At 36.5% G+C, this 21,122-nt stretch overlaps 1 protein-coding gene across 5 annotated transcripts in view; it reads right to left on the bottom strand.

Annotated features, from left to right (window-relative positions):
- CDADC1 (cytidine and dCMP deaminase domain containing 1) overlaps positions 1-21,122 on the bottom strand; it is an 86,089-nt gene that overhangs the window by 24,567 nt on the left and 40,400 nt on the right. The window contains exons 9-10 of one of the 5 annotated variants that reach the window (XM_077158205.1): positions 17,969-18,029; positions 14,028-14,254 (exon numbers count right to left, since the gene is read on the bottom strand). The exons of 3 other annotated variants lie outside the window; for them this stretch is intronic. In XM_077158205.1, the coding sequence (XP_077014320.1) occupies positions 14,184-14,254; positions 17,969-18,029 (132 nt within the window). In that variant the 3' untranslated portion in view covers positions 14,028-14,183. Of the gene's footprint in view, positions 1-14,027; positions 14,255-15,671; positions 15,925-17,968; positions 18,030-21,122 lie in introns of those variants that run through there. One more of the 5 variants, XM_077158206.1, reaches the window with a different exon arrangement.

The raw sequence follows: 21,122 nt of genomic DNA on the forward strand, positions 1-21,122 counted from the left end.
AAGGCTTCTTGGCAAAAAGTGCCATCTGCTAAGCAGGCCAGGAAAGTGCAACCTTGAGGAGTCTGAAAAAGGCTTTTTGGTGTTTTTCTTGACCCTCTCCCCAGGGTCATTTGTAACTAATATAAGACAAAACAGACTTTAAATGCAAAAATGTTATGAGATTAAGAAGGACATTATACATTAATAAAAAGTGCACTCTATCAAGAAGAAATAACAATCACAAATATTTATGCCTCCTAACCATGGTGACAGGGCCTCAAAACATATGAGACAAACACTGGCAAAACTGAAGGCAATAATAGATGACTCCACAATAGTTGGAGACTTCAATAAACCACTCCATCAACAGATAGAACATCTAGATAGACGATCAATAAAGAAACAGATAATTTGAATAATATGATAAATGGACTAGAACTAACAGACATATACAGAACACTGCCCTCCAAAACAGTAGGATATGCATTCTTCTAAAGTGCTCATGGATCCTTCTCTAGACTAGACCACATGTTGGGCCACAAAGCACGTCTCAACAAATTTGAAAAGATTGAAATTATGCAAAGCATTTTATCTAATCATAATAGAATGAAGTTGGTAATCATTAAATGGCAGAGGACTGGAAAAGGCACAAATATATGGAGGTTAAACAACAAACTCTTAATCAGTGGTTCAAAGAAGAAATTGCAAGAGAAATCAGTAAATATCTCAAGATGAATGAAAATGAGAACACAGCATATAAAAACTTACGGGATTCGCTGAAGGCAGTGCTGAGAGGGAAATTTATAGCCCTAAACACCTACATCAAAAAAGAAAAAAGAACTAAAATCAAAGACCTAATTTCATACCTGGAGGAACTAAAAAATAACAGCAAACTAATCCCAAAGCAAACAGAAGGAAAGAAATAACAAATGTTAGTGCTGAAATAAATTGAGAGTAAAAAAATACAATCAACAAATCCAAGGTGGTTCTTTGAGAAGTCAGTGAAATTGAAAGATCCTTAGATATACTGACAAAGAAAAAAGAGATAAGATGAAAATAGAGAGACTTCCGGAGAAGATGTCAGCTTAGTAAGATGCGCGGATCTTAGTTCCTCTTCCAGAACAGCTACTGGGGGGTAGAAACGATACAGAACAGCTCCTGGAGCCACGACAGAGATCAAAAAGACAGCGTACTGCATACTGGAACGGCTGACTGGCTGAGAGACCCGCTCTGGTGAGATCGCCGAGGGGCGCGGGCTTCCTGGGGTGGGGCGGCAAGCAGCCAGAGTCCCTCCCTTCCTCCTTCCCGGGCCAGCTGGCAGAATTGGGCAGGCGGTCCCCTCAAGCCGCGGCAGCTGGCGCCCCCACCACACGTGGCCCCCTGGACCAACTGAGAGAATTGGATCGGAAATCCCCAGGCCGCGGAGAACGGTGACGGGGGGGTCCCTTCCAAAGACGTGACTCCCCGGTCCGGCTGGGAACGGTACACTCACCCGGGCTGCAGCGGCTGGCGCCCTCCCGCCACGCTTGGCACCCCGGGCCGACTAGGAAATTCGGACGGGCGCTCTCCCGGCCTGCGGCGGCCAGCAACCCTTCCCGCGTTCGGACCCCCGGGCCAGCTGGCACTCTTCCAAGCCGCTTCGGCTGGCAAAACTCCCCCATGGTGAGAGTTTTCCAAAGTTAAAGGACCCACAGCACCTTTTACTGGTGGGACCCGCAGACAAACGTGTGCCACGAGCGCCACCTACTGGGCAGGATAAGAAAAACAGAACCCAGAGATTTCACAGAAAAATCTTTCAACCTGTTCTGTCCAACACCCAGGGAAATCTGACTAAATGCCCAGACGCCAGCAGAAGATAACGGATCACACTCAGAAAATTGAAAATATGGCCCAGTCAAAGGAACAAATGAATAGCTCAAATGAGATACAGGAGCTGAGACAACTAATGCTGAATATACAAACAGAAATGGAAAATCTCTTCAAAAATGAAATCGATAAATTGAGGGAGGACATGAAGAAGACATGGGCTGAACAAAAAGAAGAAATAGAAGAACTGAAAAAAAAATCACAGAACTTATGGAAGTGAAGGATAAAGTAGAAAAGATGGAAAAAACAATGGATACCTACAATGATAGATTTAAAGAGACAGAAGATAGAATCAGTGATTTGGAGGATGGAACATCTGAATTCCAAAAAGAAACAGAAACTATCGGGAAAAGAATGGAAAAATTCGAACAGGGTATCAGGGAACTCAAGGACAATATGAACCCATATATATATACGTGTTGTGGGTGTCCCAGAAGGAGAAGAGAAGGGAAAAGGAGGAGAAAAACTAATGGAAGAAATTATCACTGAAAAGTTCCCAACTCTTATGAAAGACCTAAAATTACAGATCCAAGAAGTGCAGCGCACCCCAAAGAGATTAGACCCAAATAGGCGTTCTCCAAGACACTTACTAGTTAGAATGTCAGAGGTCAAAGAGAAAGAGAGGATCTTGAAAGCAGCAAGAGAAAAACAATCCATCACATACAAGGGAAACCCAATAAGACTATGTGTAGATTTTTCAGCAGAAACCATGGAAGCTAGAAGACAGTGGGATGATATATTTAAACTACTAAAAGAGAAAAACAGCCAACCAAGACTCCTATATTCAGCAAAATTGTCCTTCAAAAATGAGGGAGAAATTATGATTGTTATGTCTTCTTGTTTAATTGTTTCTTTTATTAGTATATAGTGTCCTTCTTTGTCTCTTTTAACTGTTTTACATTTGAAGTCTAATTTGTTGGATATTAGTATAGCTACTCCTGCTCTTTTCTGGTTGTTATTTGCATGAAATATCTTTTCCCAACCTTTCACTTTCAACCTATGTTTATCTTTGGGTCTAAGATGTGTTTCCTGTAGACAGCATATAGAAGGATCCTGTTAGTATTTCTTGCAGAGCTGGTCTCTTGGTCACAAATTCTCTCGGTGACTTTTTGTCTTTTTGACTTTTGACAAAAAGTCACCGAGAGAATTTGTGACCAAGAGACCAGCTCTGCAAGAAATACTAAAGGGAGCACTAGAGTCAGATACAAAAAGACAGAAGAGAGAGACACGGAGAAGAGTGTAGAAAGAAGGAAAGTCAGATATGATATATATAATACAAAAGGCAAGATGGTAGAGGAAAATACTATCCAAACAGTAATAACACTAAATGTTAATGGACTGAATTCCCCAATCAAAAGACATAGACTGGCAGAATGGATTAAAAAACAGGATCCTTCTATATGCTGTCTACAGGAAACACATCTTAGACCCAAAGATAAACATAGGTTGAAAGTGAAAGGTTGGGAAAAGATATTTCATGCAAATAACAACCAGAAAAGAGCAGGAGTAGCTATACTAATATCCAACAAATTAGACTTCAAATGTAAAACAGTTAAAAGAGACAAAGAAGGACACTATATACTAATAAAAGAAACAATTAAACAAGAAGACATAACAATCATAAATATTTATGCACCGAACCAGAATGCCCCAAAATACGTGAGGAATACACTGCAAACACTGAAAAGGGAAATAGACACATATACCATAATAGTTGCAGACTTCAATTCACCACTCTCATCAATGGACAGAACATCTAGACAGAGGATCAATAAAGAAATAGAGAATCTGAATATTACTATAAATGAGCTAGACTTAACAGACATTTATAGGACATTACATCCCACAACAGCAGGATACACCTTCTTCTCAAGTGCTCATGGATTATTCTCAAAGATAGACCATATGCTGGGTCACAAAGCAAGTCTTTACAAATTTAAAAAGATTGAAATCATACACAACACTTTCTCGGATCACAAAGGAATGAAGTTGGAAATCAATAATAGGCGGAGTGCCAGAAAATTCACAAATATGTGGAGGCTCAACAACACAGTCTTAAACAACAAGTGGGTCAAAGAAGAAATTGCAAGAGAAATTAGTAAATACCTAGAGGCGAATGAAAATGAAAACACAACATATCAAAACTTATGGGACGCAGCAAAGGCAGTGCTAAGAGGGAAATTTATTGCCCTAAATGCCTATATCAGAAATGAAGAAAAGGCAAAAATGCAGGAATTAACTGTCCACTTGGAAGAACTGGAGAAAGAACAGCTAACTATCACCACTATTATTCAACATTGTGGTGGAAGTTCTAGCCAAAGCAATTAGACAATAAAAAGAAATACAAGGCATCAAAATTGGAAAGGAAGAAGTAAAACTATCACTGTTTGCAGACGATATGATACTATACGTCGAAAACCCAGAAAAATCCACAACAAAACTACTAGAGCTAATAAATGAGTACAGCAAAATAGCAGGCTACAAGATCAACATTCAAAAATCTGTAGCTTTTCTATACACTAGTAATGAACAAGCTGAGGGGGAAATCAAGAAACGAATCCCATTTACAATTGCAACAAAAAGAATAAAATACCTAGGAATAAATTTAACTAAAGAGACAAAAAACCTATATAAAGAAAACTACAAAAAACTGTTAAAAGAAATCACAGAAGATCTAAATAGATGGAAGGGCATACCGTGTTCATGGATTTGGAGGACTAAATATAGTTAAGATGTCAATCCTACCTAAATTGATTTACAGATTCAATGCAATACCAATCAAAATCCCAACAACTTATTTTTCAGAAATAGAAAAACCAATAAGCAAATTTATCTGGAAGGGCAGGGTGCCCCGAATTGCTAAAAACATCTTGAGGGAAAAAAAAACGAAGCTGGAGGTCTCGCGCTGCCGGACTTTAAGGCATATTATGAAGCCACAGTGGTCAAAACAGCATGGTATTGGCATAAAGATAGATATATCGACCAATGGAATCGAATAGAGTGCTCAGATATAGACCCTCTCATCTATGGACATTTGATCTTTGATAAGGCAGTCAAGCCAACTCACCTGGGACAGAACAGTCTCTTCAATAAATGGTGCCTAGAGAACTGGATATCCATATGCAAAAGAATGAAAGAAGACCCATATCTCACACCCTATACAAAAGTTAACTCAAAATGGATCAAAGATCTAAGCATTAGGTCTAAGACCATAAAACAGAGGAAAATGTAGGGAGATATCTTATGAAACTTACAATTGGAGGCGGTTTTATGGACCTTAAACCTAAAGCAAGAGCACTGAAGAAGGAAATAAATAAATGGGAGCTCCTCAAAATTAAACTTGTTGTGCATCAAAGAATTTCATCAAGAAAGTAGAAAGACAGCCTACACAATGGGAGACAATATTTGGAAATGACATATCAGATAAAGGTCTAGTATCCAGAATTTATAAAGAGATTGTTCAACTGAAGAACAACAAAAAGACAGCCAACCCAATTACAAAATGGGAAAAAGACTTGAACAGACACCTCTCAGAAGAGGAAATACAAATGGCCAAAAGGCACATGAAGAGATGCTCAATGTCCCTGGCCATTAGAGAAATGCAAATCAAAACCACAATGAGATATCATCTCACACCCACCAGAATGGCCATTATCAACAAAACAGAAAATGACAAGTGCTGGAGAGGAGGCAGAGAAAGAGGCACACTTATCCACTGTTGGTGGGAATGTCAAATGGTGCAACCACTGTGGAAGGCAGTTTGGCAGTTCCTCAAAAAGCTGAATATAGAAGTGCCATACTACCCAGCAATACCATTGCTGGGTATCTACTCAAAGGACTTAAGGGCAAAGACACAAACGGACATTTGCACACCAATGCTTATAGCAGCATTATTTACAATTGCAAAGAGATGGAAACAGCCAAAACGTCCATCAACAGAAGAGTGGCTAAACAAACTGTGGTATATACATACGATGGAATATTATTCAGCTTTAAGACAGGATAAACTTATGAAGCATGTAATAACATGGATGGACCTAGAGAACATTATGCTGAGTGAGTCTAGCCAAAAACTAAAGGACAAATACTGTATGGTCCCACTGATGTGAACGGACATTCGAGAATAAACTTAGAATATGTCTTTGGTAATGGAGCCCAGCAGGAGTTAGAAACAGGGTAAGATAATGGGTAATTAGAGCTGAAGGGATACAGACTGTGCAACAGGACTAGATACAAAAACTCAAAAATGGACAGCACAATAATACCTAATTGTAAAGTAATCATGTTAAAACACTGAATGAAGCTGCATCTGAGCTATAGGTTTTTTTTTCGTTTTTTTTTACTATTATTATTACTTTTAATTTTTTTCCTCTATATTAACATTCTATATCTTTTTCTGTTGTGTTGCTAGTTCTTCTAAACCGATGCAAAAGTACTAAGAAACGATGATCATGCATCTATGTGATGATGTTAAGAATTAGTGATTGCATATGTAGAATGGTATGATTTCTAAATGTTGGGTTAATTTGTTTTTTTCCATTAATTAATAAAAAAAAAAGAAACAAGTAATTTAACAATAAAAAAAAAATTCAGGTCTAAGAGTCACCCCCAAGAAAGCCTCTTTTGTTGCTCAGATGTGGCCCCTCTCTCCAGCCAACACAACGAGCAGTCTTACCACCCTACCCCTCTCTACATGGGACATGACTCCCAGGGGTGTGGACCTTCCTGGCAACGTGGGACAGAGATCTTGGAATGAGTGGAGACTCAGCATCAAGGGATTGAGAAAAACCCTAGAATGAGCTGAGATTTAGCACGAAGGGGTTGAGAAAACCTTCTCCACCAAAAGGGGGAAGAGGGAAATGAGACAAAGTGTCAATAGCTGAGAGATTCCAAACAGAGTCGAGAGGTTATCCTGGAGGTTATTCTTATGCATTAAGTAGATATCATCTTGTTATTCAAGATGTAATGGAGAGGCTGGAGGGAACTGCCTGAAAATGTAGAGCTGTGTTCCAGTAGCCATGTTTCTTGAGGAAGATTGAATAATGATACAGCTGTAACAATGTGACTGTGTGATTGTGAAAACCTTGTGTCTGATGCTCCTTTTATCTACCTTGTCAACAGACGAGTAGAACATATGGAATAAAAATAAATAATAGGGGGAACAAATGTTAAAATAAATTTAGTTTGAAATGCTAGTGATCAATGAAGGCAAGGGGTAAGGGGTATGATAGGTATAATCTATTTTTTTTCTTTCCTGTGTTCGTTTTATTTCTTTTTCTATTGTCTTTTTGTTTCTTTTTCTGAATTAATGCAAATGTTCTAAGAAATGAATATGCAACTAGGTGATGATATTGTGAATTCCTGATTATGTATGTTGTTTTATTTTGTTTCTTGTTTTTTAATTAATAAATTTTTAAAAATAGTATAACATGAAAAAAAAAGATGAAAATAGATAAAATCAGAAATGAGAAGGGGAACCTTATTACTGACCCCATAGAAATAAAAAGATCATAATAGGATACTAAGAACAACTGTATGCCAACAAATTAGACAATTTGGATGAAATGGATAAATTCCTAGAAACACACAAGCACCTACACTGAATCTAGAAGAAGCAGAAGACCTCAATAAGCCAATGACAGTTTGCAGGGCTGGATGGGTGTGCTGCTAATGATAGGCTGATAGAGTCAGTCATTAAAAACCTCCCAACGAAGAAAAGTCCAGGACCAGAGGACTTCACAGTTGAATTCTACCAAGCATTCCAAGAAGAACAACAATCCTGCTCAAATTCTTCCAAAACCAAAGAGGAGGGAACATACCTAACTCATTCTATGAAGCCCACTTCAACCTAATACCAAAGTCAGATAAAGATACTACCAAAAAAAAAAAAAGAGAAAGAAAATTACACATCAATCTCTCTAATGAATATAGATGTAAATACCCTGAAGAAAATATTGCAAATTGAATCCAAAAGCACCATCCAAAAAGCACAATCCAAAAGAATTATATACCGTGATGAAGCAGATTTTATCCCATGTATGCAAGGGTGGTTCAACACAAAAAAATCAATTAATATAATACATCACATAAACAAATAGAAGGGGATAAGACCGGCAATTTTATTCTTAGCTTCCTGAGGAACTGTCAAATTCTCTTCCACATTGGCTGTACCATTTTACATTCCCATCAGCAGTGAATAAGTGTTCCTATTTCTCCATATCTTCTCCAACACTTGTAGTTTTCTGTTTCTTTAATAGTGGCCATTCTAATAGATGTGAAATGATATCTCATTGTGGTTTTGATTTGCATTTCCCCAACAACACATATCTAGGAATAAACTTAACAAAGGAATGTAAAGAATCTGTATTCAGAACTCCAAAACATTGCTAAAAGAATCAAAGAAGATCTAAATAAATGTAAGGACATTGTATTATGTGGATTGGAAGACTAAATATTATTAAGATGTCAATTCTACCCAAATTGATTTATAGATTCAAAGCAATCCCATTCAAAATTCCAGCAGCCTACTTTGCAGAAATTGCAAAGTCAATTATCAAATTTATTTGGAAGGGTAAGGGGCCCCAGTTAGCCAAAAACATCTTGAGAAGGAAGAATGAATTCAGAGGACTCTTATTTCCTGGCTTTAAAGAGTATTACAAAGCTACAGTTGTCAAAACAGCATGGTATTGGCATAAAGATAACATATTGACCAATGGAACACATCTCACATCTACAGTTAACTGATTTTTGACAAGGCTGCCAAGTCTACTCAACCAGGACAAAACAATCTCTTCAACAGGGAGAACTGGACATCCATATCCACAAGAATGAAAAAGGGCCCCATATTACACACATACAAAAATTAACTGAAAATGGATCGATGACCTAAATATAAGAGCCAGGATCATAAAACTCCTAGAAGAAAATATAGGAAGCCTCTTCAAGGTCTTGTGTCAGATGGTGGTTTCTTAGACTTTATACCCAAAGCACAAGCAATGAAATTTTAAAAAATAGATAAATGGGAACTCCTCAAAACTTAAGACTCTATGTTTCAATGGACTTTGTAAAAAAAAGGTGAAAAGGCAGCTGGCTTAATGGGAGAAAATATTTGGAAACTACATATCTGATAAAGGCTTAATATCCAGAACATATAAGGAAATCCTACAACTCAACAGTAAAAAGACAAACAACCCAATTAAAAATGAGCAAATGTTTGTTTTCCTATGTCTAAAAAGTACATGAAAAGATGATCAACATTAGTAGCTATTAGGGAAATGCAAATCAAAACTACAATGAGATATTATTTCACATCTACTAGAATGACCACTACTAGACAAACAGAAAACTACAAGTGTTGGAAAAGATACACTTATTTACTCCTGATGGGAATGTAAAATGGTACAACTACTGTGGAAGACAGTTTGGCAGTTCTTTAGGAAGCTAAGTATAGAACTGCCATATGATCCAGCAATCCCACTGCTAGGTAAATACCCAGAAGATCTGAAAGCAGGGACTCAAACAGACATTCACACACCGATGTTCATACTGGCATTATTCACAATTGCCAAAAGGTGGAAACAATCCAAGTGTCCATCAACTGATGAATGGATAAAATGTGCTATACACACAATGGAATATTAATTCAGCTGTAAGAAGGAGTGAAGTCCTGAAGCATGCAACAAACATGGATGAACCTTGAGGACAGCATGTTGAGTGAAATAAGCCAAACACAAAAAGATAAATATCATATTATCTCGCTAAGATGAACTAATTATAATGAGCAAACTCACAGCATTGATATCTAGAATACAGGTTACCAGAAACTAGAATGAGGGTGGAGAATGGGGAGCTGATATTTAATTTGTGCAGTTTTGATAAGGTTGACTGTAAATGTTTGGAAATGGATTGAAGTGATGGTAGAACATTATTTTGAGTGCATCTAACAATGCTGAATCATGTGTGTGATTGTGGTTGGAAGGGGAAGTCATGGATGTCACTAAAAGGAGAGCCGGAGGATAAAACATGGTCTGTATAACATAGTGCACCCTCTTGTGGATGATGAAGGTAGTTAATAGTACAGATACAAGAATGTTCTTCCTTGAACTACAACTGTATGTCACTATTACAAGGTGTTAATAATAGGGTGGTACGTGGAAAAATACACCTAATGAAAACCACAGACTATAGTTAACAGTAATATAATATTCTTCTGTCAGTTATGACAAAAGTACCTCACCAATGATGTGTCTATAGGAGATGATAGGGGTGTGGGGTTTTTGTATTTGGAACAATAAAAATGTCCTAAAATTGACTGCGGTGATGAAAACACAATTGTGTGATTAAGCTGAGAGCCACTAATTGTACAGGTTGGACGGATTATATGGTATGTGAATAAAACTGCTTTTAAAAAATATTGTCCAAGGTATACAGGTGGGTCAGTGGTAAGATGCTCGCCTTCCATGCGGAAAACCCGGGTTCAATTCCAGAACCATGCACCCCCCCCCAAAAAAAGAAAATGGTCCAAAGATAATTACACCATTTCCATTTCAATCTCAGTCTTGCACAGTGTTTGGCATGTAGGTACTCAGAATCTACATGTAATAGTAATAATTACTATTATTATATGGTAATTACTACTATTATCCATGGGCAGTAAGTTATGAAGTTGGGCAAAGCCATAGCTCAGACGGGCTCCTGAGAGTAGCTTCGGCCGTCCTCCATCACCCGGGGGAGAACAAGTCCTGACCTATGTTGCATAACAGACCACAGTGCAACTGGGAAGAGGCATGTTCAGCTACAAAGAAGCTAGGAAACCTCAAAAACTCTGGCCCAGCCATGGGTGCCCCATATAACAGCAGCCGGTTCTCTTTTCCTATGATGATAATCATTATAGGTTAAAGAGAATTGTAAAATTTGACAAGCTAAAGGTAATAAAGTAAATGAAATAGACTGGCTAGAGAGCGTCACTTAGATGGAGGCAGTTACAGATCTCTTGGTGACAGCTCTGAGTGACTCATGGTTGGACTTAAAAACCTTGCAGTCCTCAAAAGGATATTCTTTCAGAAATCCAGAATACACCCTTGAAAGCAAACATCAAAAAGATGCAAAATAAAATGCTAACCCAGTTCTCAAGAGAACTAAATTACATATTATTAAGATTTCACATTAATGAACAATAATAGGTTCTGCATAATAGGTACATGTGTATTGTTAAAACTTATACTTTGTAATTAAAATGACAGCAAAAAGATTTCAGAAATGTTGCACAGAATATGAAGGTATAAATTGATGCTTAATCCTAAAAAAAAAAAAGCTTCAGCTAAATGCCAAGAGGTTGCTATTGGCAATACCACGAATTTTCTTTTAATGGTATTTAATGCCACTTGCTCTTAAATATGTCAAAAGCAGACTGTTGTGGCAGATCCTCAAAAAAAAGTTATTCATGCAAAAATGAGGAAGACTTGCAAGTGAATGGTACGTTTTCAAATCCCATTATTTAGTGAGGATGTAAAGGCATAGAAAAAAATGCCACACAATGAAACCGTATGCATACACCTATGGGTACTGTCCACTACTGATACGGAGTAGACCAGCCTAATACTAATCCCACTTCATGTCTGCTTATGCCATTGTCACTTAAGTAAATGAATCATAGGACTATTTACAAAATGTGAATTTACTATTATACTCCTAATCGTAAATTAAGGAAGGCACTCAATTTTTTGTTCATTTTTAAATTCTGACCTCTTGGACTAAGCGATGAAGTTTCTTGCACTGTTAGAGCTTATTCGATATTGCTACACACAGCTTCTCTAAATTTGGGTGGGCTCTAGGGTCCCCAGTCACATCCATTTCCCATTTCCTGATGTGGCTACTTATCCCCATTACTTTCTCTTAGAAGTTCATCTTCCCCTACAGTTCACCCGGCAAAGCATAGTACCTACTTCAGCACCCACCTCGGGCATGGCCACCTCTTCATGACTTGACAGCCTTTATGTGTCCTCTTCTGGCCACCTCCATTCCCGTAGTTACACCCACAGCATGATTCCCTCTCGGGAAATCATCAGAATCACCTGGAGGTGATTCTGGCAATACCACGAATTTTCTTTTAATGGTATTTAATGCCACTTGCTCTTAAATATGTCAAAAGCAGACTGTTGTGGCAGATACTCAAAAAAAAACTATTCATGCAAAAATAGGGTTTGTGATTGCTCGATCTCAATGCCAGAGCTTCTGATTCCATGAGTATGGGGTGGACCCTAAGAATATACATTTCTAACAAGTCCCCAGCTGATCCTATCCAGGGACCCCACTCAGAATTTCTCTTAATTACTCGATTCCATGATTTTACCTTCCATAAACTGAGCTTCTGGAAATGAGGGAGCATTTCTTACACATCTTTGCATTCCCAGGGTCTAGCAGTCATTCAATCAATCAATCAACAAATATTTATTGACGGCCTGTCACATGCCAGGCATTATTCCAGAACTTGGGAGTCAGGAGTTAAAAATATATGCATATAAGGACATCCTTGCCCCCATAGAGCTTATTTTCTGGTGCGACAAAATAAAATCATCAATAATTGTTTGTTGAAATCTGGTCAACAGTACAGAAGAAAAAAATTATCATGACCATTTTAATAAGATTATGGAAATAACAATTTTTCACTTCTTAATTACAGCTTTTCCCATTTGTATGTTTACTCTTCTTATATCCCCTGACATCTAACATATAAATCAATAAACCTGGCAGCATATCAGAAAGAATTATAAAATGTTTGCTGATTGATTTGTGAAATAGTTGGTGCAGTCAACATATGAGCAAAAAAGCAATAAATCCAAGAACGTAAGCATGTACAACACATTAAAGCAATCTGGGAATAAACAATCTCAGTATTTTTATATCAATAAATATTAAAGAGTCACTTAAGTAGTGTTTCCCCAATTGGCATTAGTTAAGTATCAGGGAACTCCTCCCCACCCCACCCCCGTTCCATGACCTACATCTTCTGTTAACACACTGACGGTAGTTCTCAACTCTTTGTATGAGGACTCTGAACTTCCAATGGACCTAAGCAAACTGTGGACAAGCAGGGAACATTAAGCCAACATGTGCATTTAATCCTGGGGGTATCCTATGTGCAATTCTGAGAAACTCGTTGGGAGGCCCCAAGAGGCCATGGGAGACCACAGAAAGGTTGAGGCCAAAGGAAAAGCCGATTATCTCCACACAGCCAGGGATGTCACTTCTCATGATGCCATACCCTAAGCCAGTGGTCTATGGGCCATTGAAACTTCCTAGGAAAGAACAAAGCTTGCACATTCAACTCAGGACAAATTTTCTGAGAGTTTCTCAGCAAATAAAAATGAGAGGCATCACAAAGAGCAATCAGGAATGTAACTGAACCGACTACAATGTTTACCTACAAGACTTCCAGTATTTTTGAAGTTTGTAATGTTTATTTAAAAGGCCATCCTTTTTAAGGTCAAAGTGTTCAAACACTCCAGGAGTGTTACACTGAGGGAAAACTAGCATTTGTAAATGATTTCCTAAAAAGGATAGTTTCAATATTCCAGACTAAAATATTTCTTCTCTGTTAAAATTACACTCATATTTGAGGTTCATTTTTTAATGGATTCAAGAGTCAGTGACATCAAATAGCAGTACTGTTTCAGAATAATAGTCTCTATTGCTATCCAAAATCAGTAATCTAAAGCCCAACAAATCACTGTGATTTCTGCATATTGAAAGATTTAAGAAACATTCATAATCTTTCAGAAATATACTTTTAAAATGGAGATCAGGTCTACCGATTTTATTTTTATAAAACTAATTGAGTACATTCTGATTATCAAAAAGCTGTGAGTATAAATGTGGCTTTTGGTTATCCATACACTGACCTTTAAAAGATGGCAAGGTTGTTATTTATTTCTCTGGAGCAGTTAATTGGCACCCTCGTAACCCAAGGAAGTCAATATTTCTAAAAACGTGCATCATTCCTTGCTGAGACGTAACCTTCAATGACCAGCCCATTTCAAATTAGATAATATAAAGTCAAGATAAATAGAAATTAATCATCCTGTTGGGTGATTAAATTAGTCTCATTAAATTATGGATATCCCATTTAGTGTAATAAAAGAACACACTATGACATTCTGGAAAACACACAAATAAATCTAAAATATTCTCATTAACATCATTTATATCCTAGCAATAAATTAATTCCTTAAAAATCTTTTCAATTATTCACAAAATCCATCCTTATTTTCTGAGTGCAATAAATTTTGAAAGTGCAATAAAAATTGTTGAAGCCTTCACTCCAATTTAATCGGGACTTCTTAGTGGTTTCCAAGACACAGCTTCTTGTTCTGGTGCTGTTCCTCCAGAGGTTTGGGGTTCAACACACCATCTAGGGTGCAAGAGGAAATACCAGGAAATGTCACTTTAATTTTGGGTATTTATTTCAGCAATATTAATTTTAAGATCAAAATATTGCTCAAGTTAGAGGTATATTTATTTTCTCTTCAAACCCTCAGCAGTTGAATAACAGGTTCTAGATAATTCACTCTTGGGTCCTACAGTACCTGACCTTTTAAAAACTGGATCCACTCAGCAGTGTATGGCAAATGAACACATCATAAAATTGGTTTCAACCTCTTCCTGTCTCTTGTTCTGAAAAGCTTTATTGGGATATAACTGATGTACAGTTAACTGTATGTGTTGAAAGTATATAATTTGACGAGTTCTGACATACATATATATCCACGAAGCCACCACCAGCCAAGATAATGATCATACCCATCACTTCCCCAAGTTTTCTCTGCCCTTCGACTCCCATCTTTTGGGGGATCTGCTCCCCCTCCCAGCATGTGAGTTCTGCTCTGCTCTAATGTCCTGGTTACTAGGACGCCTAAGCCTGCCTTCCACAGGCAGAGCTAGAAAGTCACCTCTCCTCTCTTAAAAGTCTTATTATGTAAAATGTGAAACATAAAAGAAGAATATAATGTATAATATTATATTTAGATTGGTCTAAATCCTAATAATAAAACAACCACTTGAGAACCTACTACCATACCTAAAAACTAAACATCACTGATTCCTGGGTCCTCCCTTCTGATGCCACCTTATCTCAACCCCCTCAGGGGTAACCACTGTCCATTGCTTCTGAACAATGATTTTAATCAAACATTCTAAACAATACATTACTTGGCTTCTGCTTGAACTTTCTATAGAAATAGAAATGGTATTGTAATGCATATCACCTTCTGCAATTTGCTTTTCTCATTCAATATTATATCTCTAAGGTTCATCCATGTTTAAGGTCACTGTAGCTTATTTATTGTCACTGCTATATATCCCCATTGTGGGAATATACTATAATATTTGTATTCAATTTCCTGCAAAAACATTTGTATTATTTCAAGGATTTTGCTTTAAAAAACAATTATACTATGAATTATCTGCCTCTGTCTCTCATTCAATAAGCACAATTGCTGGGTTATAGGATACATGACTTGTTCACTTTGCAAGATAATATCAAATTATTTTCCAAGGTAGATATATAAATTTATAGTCCAACCAGCAATAAGTAAAATTTTCTAATATTCCACATTGTCACCAGCCGTTGGTACTGGCAAACTCTAACTTACAAATCCAATGGGTGTAAAATGTGGTTTCAATGTGATCTTAATTTGCATTTCTCTGACTACTACCGAGGTCGAGCTATTATTATTATTATTATCAAAGTAGACTAATTTTCTTGATTCACTGATTTGAAACCATAGATAGTAGCTTTTGACGAAAGTCTAGCTGTCTCTATATTCATTTTCTGACATTTCCTTTCTTTTTAAAATTTCATTAAAAAAATTTTTTTGAACAAACTCTCCTCTTTCCACCATCCCCTGGTAACCTCTAATCTGCTTTCTATGTCAGTGAATTTGTTATTTATGTTCATCTAAGTAATATGCAATTTTTGTCCTTACATGCCTTGCTTAAGTTGTCTTTTTCTTGATTTGGTGCTCCCCCTTTAACTGCTTTCTTGAGCTCTGGGAAAGATGATTTTACCTGTGTTTGAAACTTCTGTGCGGGACAGAACTATAGAGAGTTCTTACTCTGCCATCTTGGTGCTGTCACTCCCCTTCAGACTTTAAGATCCGAGCTTATATGGACATATGTTCCCAAGGTAACTCTGGCTTTTGTATTTGCTTATTGCCACTATTCAGATTTCGACGAAGGGTTCCTCTTATTTTTTTTTTTCTTTCTCTATGTATATAGGTTGGAAAGGAATAGGGAAGGGATATTTCCTTCATTTTCTTCAAAGCCCAACAATTCTTTAAATAAAAACATTTATGATTTATTTGTATTCCACTTAAATTGAGTGGAAGTACACTCAGTCACACTACCTGCCTCCCTTCTCTTCTTGTTCTTGCTATTGGAAGCAAAGGACATGAAGCATAAGTCCCCTTGGAGCTGGCCAGACTCTCCCCTGAGTACCCTGTACAAGACTTTATATATTAAATATAGTATTATATATTATGACGCAAGGTTTGTGACTATTTTCTCCCTCTCTGTAGGTTGCTTTCTGCCATGAGGCTGAATGGTACAGACACACACGCACTTTTTAGAAGGGGAGGGTGGTGCAGATAGAGGAGGTAAAGAAGGACAGACATCGTAGAGAGTAATCCGGTCAAATACCAAGCCTCAGTCTGGCAATAAAGCTGGTATTTTAATTTTCTTCTGCTTGATTCATGTGTCTATTTCTCAAATGAATCCCAAATTGGAAAGGAACCATATATTGTATGATTCCATTTCTATGAAATTCCCCAAACAGATAAATCCAGTAAAACAAAAAGTAGATTAGTGGTTGCCTTTGCTATGGGTAGGAGGAAATGGGGAATGACTGCTAATCAATATGGGGCTTTTTTTCAGATGATGAAAATGTTCTAAATTTAGATGGTGGTAATGGTCGCAGAACTCTTTTTGTAACCATCTTTGGCATAGACAAATTAATTTTTTAATAGTTTTTTGAAGTCAATGCTTTTTATATCCTTTTCCTAACAACAGGGAATTATTAATTGACCTCCCTCAAACACTGTTATTGAGTACACATTCTTTAATCAGATTCATATATTTCTTTTCTTTTTTTTTCTGATGAAGATTTAAAAATAAATATACAATGCAAATGTATTTTTCCAGATTGTAAATAATAAATTAACTATTTGAATAAAATAAAGGTTATTCAGAACATAGAAAAATCAAGATATTCACATAGAAATTATTTTTCTAGAGACCTTATGTTACCTAACTGTTCAAGATAATGGAATCATTATTATCAAGTAAACTCTACTTATATTAAATTTCCATTTACCTAGAATCCAAACAGTCAGAAAGATAATATAGCTAATTTTTAATAAAATTGTGCAACTGATAAAACATCAGTTACACTGGTAACTAATGCTACACATGACATGCCTACAGGTCTCCCAAAGATTACTTTCATTCAAAATACCTGCGTTAATATTCAAATAATATAGTTTTTTTTTTTGGATAGGCAGGCATTGGGAATCTGAATTCTGTCACTGAGCCACTGTCGCACTGCCCCAAACAATGGTTTTGAAGACTGGTAATTCATTTATGATAACGGCAATTACTTTTAGAGTATTCAAATAACTGGAATGTTTTTTATTCTCTAAACAATTCTGGCAAATATGGCTTTATGCTAGAAAGAATTTGTTTATCCTCATAATTTGGCCCTAAATCTATTTGTACAAATTCTACAGATTCCTACTTTCCAGCTGGCCAAGAAGCTTTCATTTTGGTATAGAAGAGCTTTATTGTTTATTGTTTCGTGTCATTAATTTATAAATTCAATTAGTCCAAGATTATTTATATTAAACTGTAGATTCTATAAGAATACTTATTAGTCCACACTTTCCGCAGTACCTAGCATGTAGCAGATGAAAAAAGATTTATGAACACATTGAATAGCAAAGTCTAACCTGCAAAAGGAACACACCCCATCTATTACCCCAGCAGCGCCCATCACCTGACCACTAAAATGCACTGCATGTCCTTTCATCTTGGCAGTAAAGTCAACATCAGTACGAGACTTGTAAATACTTACTCTCTCTTCTTTCAGGTTCATTGTGTTTAAGATCATAAGTTGCTGATGGATTCAGTTGCCACTGTAAGAGGGTACAAATATTTTATATGTTGAAAAAGGATTCAGTAAGTAGATTTCAGACTCTGCTTTTTTTGGAGGGTGCATGATCTGGGAATCGAACACGGGTCTCTTGCATAGAAGGTCAGCATTCTACTACTGAACCACCTGTGCAGCCTTCAGACCCCGCTTTTTAAAATATCAAAACATCGTTAAAAAGAAAAGCACATCCATACCAACAAAGCCCTATTGAGGCCACTCAGTGATCCTGCATTCTTTGATTCCTGGCATCAGGATCAATACTCTGAAAAGAAGGGGCTTTCAAGATCCTTCATATCTGTTTTTTAGGTAAGGAAGTGGAAGGCCAGAGAAGGGTGGTCACTTGTCTAAGCTACACATAATTAAAGTCAGCAAAAGAATTGGAACCCAAGTCTTCTAATGCCCAGGTCCAGTGGAATTTCTACTACATTTTATTATATCTCTAGGTTCTAAAGAATTTTATAATAGCTAGAGAAGGCCTGGATATAAAACAATGAAAATATAATCAAAGTTCCCTTTTCTTTTAATATAGTTATTATATATTACACAATATTTACTACTATTTACATCATTTCATGCTATGACATATTCTGATTATAATCCCATCTCCGTCATTTGGAAATAGATAGGGAAGCCGAAAGATTCTCAGATATTACAGAGAAGACTGGAACAGCAGACACGTGTAATTAATAGCTCATGGCATAGCCCTGCTTGACTACCTGCATTAGAGTCTAATGACTGATCCAAAAGAACCCTGGCACCATATCCAGAAAGACACAATGAAATGCTCATTATCTTGGAGCCTTTTCCATAAACCTCAGTTAGTTCATCAGATGAACTAGCTACCATCTTGGGCCCTGAGGGGAGGTGAGCTATAAGTCAAGCTTTTTACCATGTACAAACAGGACTTGGAAAGGGAGGACATTGAGAAGCAGCTGGTTGCCTATAGAAACAGGATGGCCAGGGTCAGCACTAGGAAAGGAGAAGGGGATTTATAAATTACACCTTCTCCAAGAGAGTATGTTTTAAACCACTAAAATCTGTTAATTTGGGCACACAAACAACCCTGAATTTTAGAACACAAAAACAATTTGAGCATCAAAAAAGCCATATTAACAGATACTTCAAGGCTATTTCTTTTACATCTGTATTTCTCAAGCTTAAATAATAATATACATACTGCCTTTAAAAACAATTCTCAAAAAAACAAAAACAAGCAAGTCTCCTGAACTCTAATAATATGTCTATGGAATTGCATCTGAGAACACTGACTTTAAAAATTAATGCCTTATGCAAATTGTGTTTTGACTTTTTAGTTATCTCTAAAGAAAGTAATTTTCTAATCTATAAGAGATAAGAAATATTTTTTTAGATTACCTTTAAAGTAAAAACAAAGTTTAAAGTTACTGCAGAAAACACGGAACCCTTTTAGGTCATCAAGGACAAAATGGAAAATTACATTGATCTTTTTAGCCTTTGATTCCTTTGAAATTTATTTCTAGAAATGTATGTTTCCATAACATTACCTTTTCAAAAAATATATACTACCTATCTAGTTTAGCTTACAGGTCTGAGAAACTTTTGTAGTATTCTAGTAGGATTTACATTGATTGAGCTGAGTCTGAGACTCTGGATTCAAAAACTTATAAAATGGCTAAGCATTGAGTGAGGATGTGCTCTCGAAGATAGCCAAAGTTTTTATAGCCAAAGGTTTATAAGCAACCTTATAAACCACTATCTCCCTAGCAATATGGCTTGATATTTTAGTAGAAATTCAATAAAATGAATTCAGTGAACCAATTAATCAATGGAAGAGAATAAATAACCCAGCGACAGATCTCAAGGGAGAAGGGAAGGATTACTAAATAAACAGAGCTGAGAAAATTTATTAATTTTTTTAAATTAAGTTAAAACCACACTTAAAACATCAAATTAATTCCAGATTGTTTCAATCTTGTTTTCTCTCTCTACAATATTCACAGTCACAACATATAATCATCAGTAGCATTTTTCAATAATGAAATGACCATCAAAGTGAAGTACATCAGAATTTCCAAGGTTAAGAGGAGGCCTTATATAGTGTGGAATCTCCCACACCACCCAGCCTCAAACTGAGTTAAAAGGTTAAATGTGGTACATGAAACTCAACCAAAAATTGGAAGAAAACCACCTCCAAAAAAAGAAGGCACCTAAGTATAATGGTAAATAATAAAAATGGTAGATGTTAAAAAGGAAAAGATCAATAGGTTGAATCACATAAAATATTAAATTTCTGTATATCAAATAAAAAATCAAGAAAAGGGCAGGCCACAGTGGCTCAGCAGGTAAGAATGCTTGCCTGCCAAGCCCAAGGACCCGGGTTCGATTACCGGTGCCTGCCCATGTAAAAAAAAACAAAAACAAAAATCAAGAAAATATCTTTGTAACAATTATGAAAAAGATAAAACTATTACATATCTGTAATAAACACTAAAATGAGCAAACAGCATACAATTGGGTACTGGAATACAAATGGCTTAAAAAAAAGGAAAACAAAAAATGTTTTAAGTCATAAAAAAAAAGAAAGAGAAAGAAGAGCAGTAACATACCAATTTTTAACCTATCAAATTTAAATGTTTTAAAAGATGAAAAATAATCTACAACCTTAGTGTTGAAACAGAAGACAGTGAAATAAAAATTGTTGCATTAAAATTGGTATACCCTCATGGAAAGCAATTTAGCCAAATACATATCAATACTCTAAAAGCATCCTTTAACCTAGAAGTTCCACTTCTAAGAATCTATTCTAAGGAAAACGTCTTTTCTCATGAATGTGCACCTGAATGAGGGGACTCCTGGTAGGTCTCAGACCAACTAGGCAATTCTGGATACCCTCTTTGCCTGAAAAGCTTTCCTCTGTCTTCCTGCTCTCTTCAGCTTCTCTTGTACAATGTTATGTTCTTTTGAGATTACATTCTCCTTACAATCGAACAGCTACTAACAGCAAGGTATTTCAGTATTTACTATAACACATCACTTACAGTCCTGGAGATGTAGGTCACTTAACGTTTATAAAGGGAATTACAGAACTAGAGATTTC

This window comes from Tamandua tetradactyla, chromosome 4 (genome assembly GCF_023851605.1).
Source record: "Tamandua tetradactyla isolate mTamTet1 chromosome 4, mTamTet1.pri, whole genome shotgun sequence".
NCBI classification, from domain to species: Eukaryota; Metazoa; Chordata; class Mammalia; order Pilosa; family Myrmecophagidae; genus Tamandua; species Tamandua tetradactyla.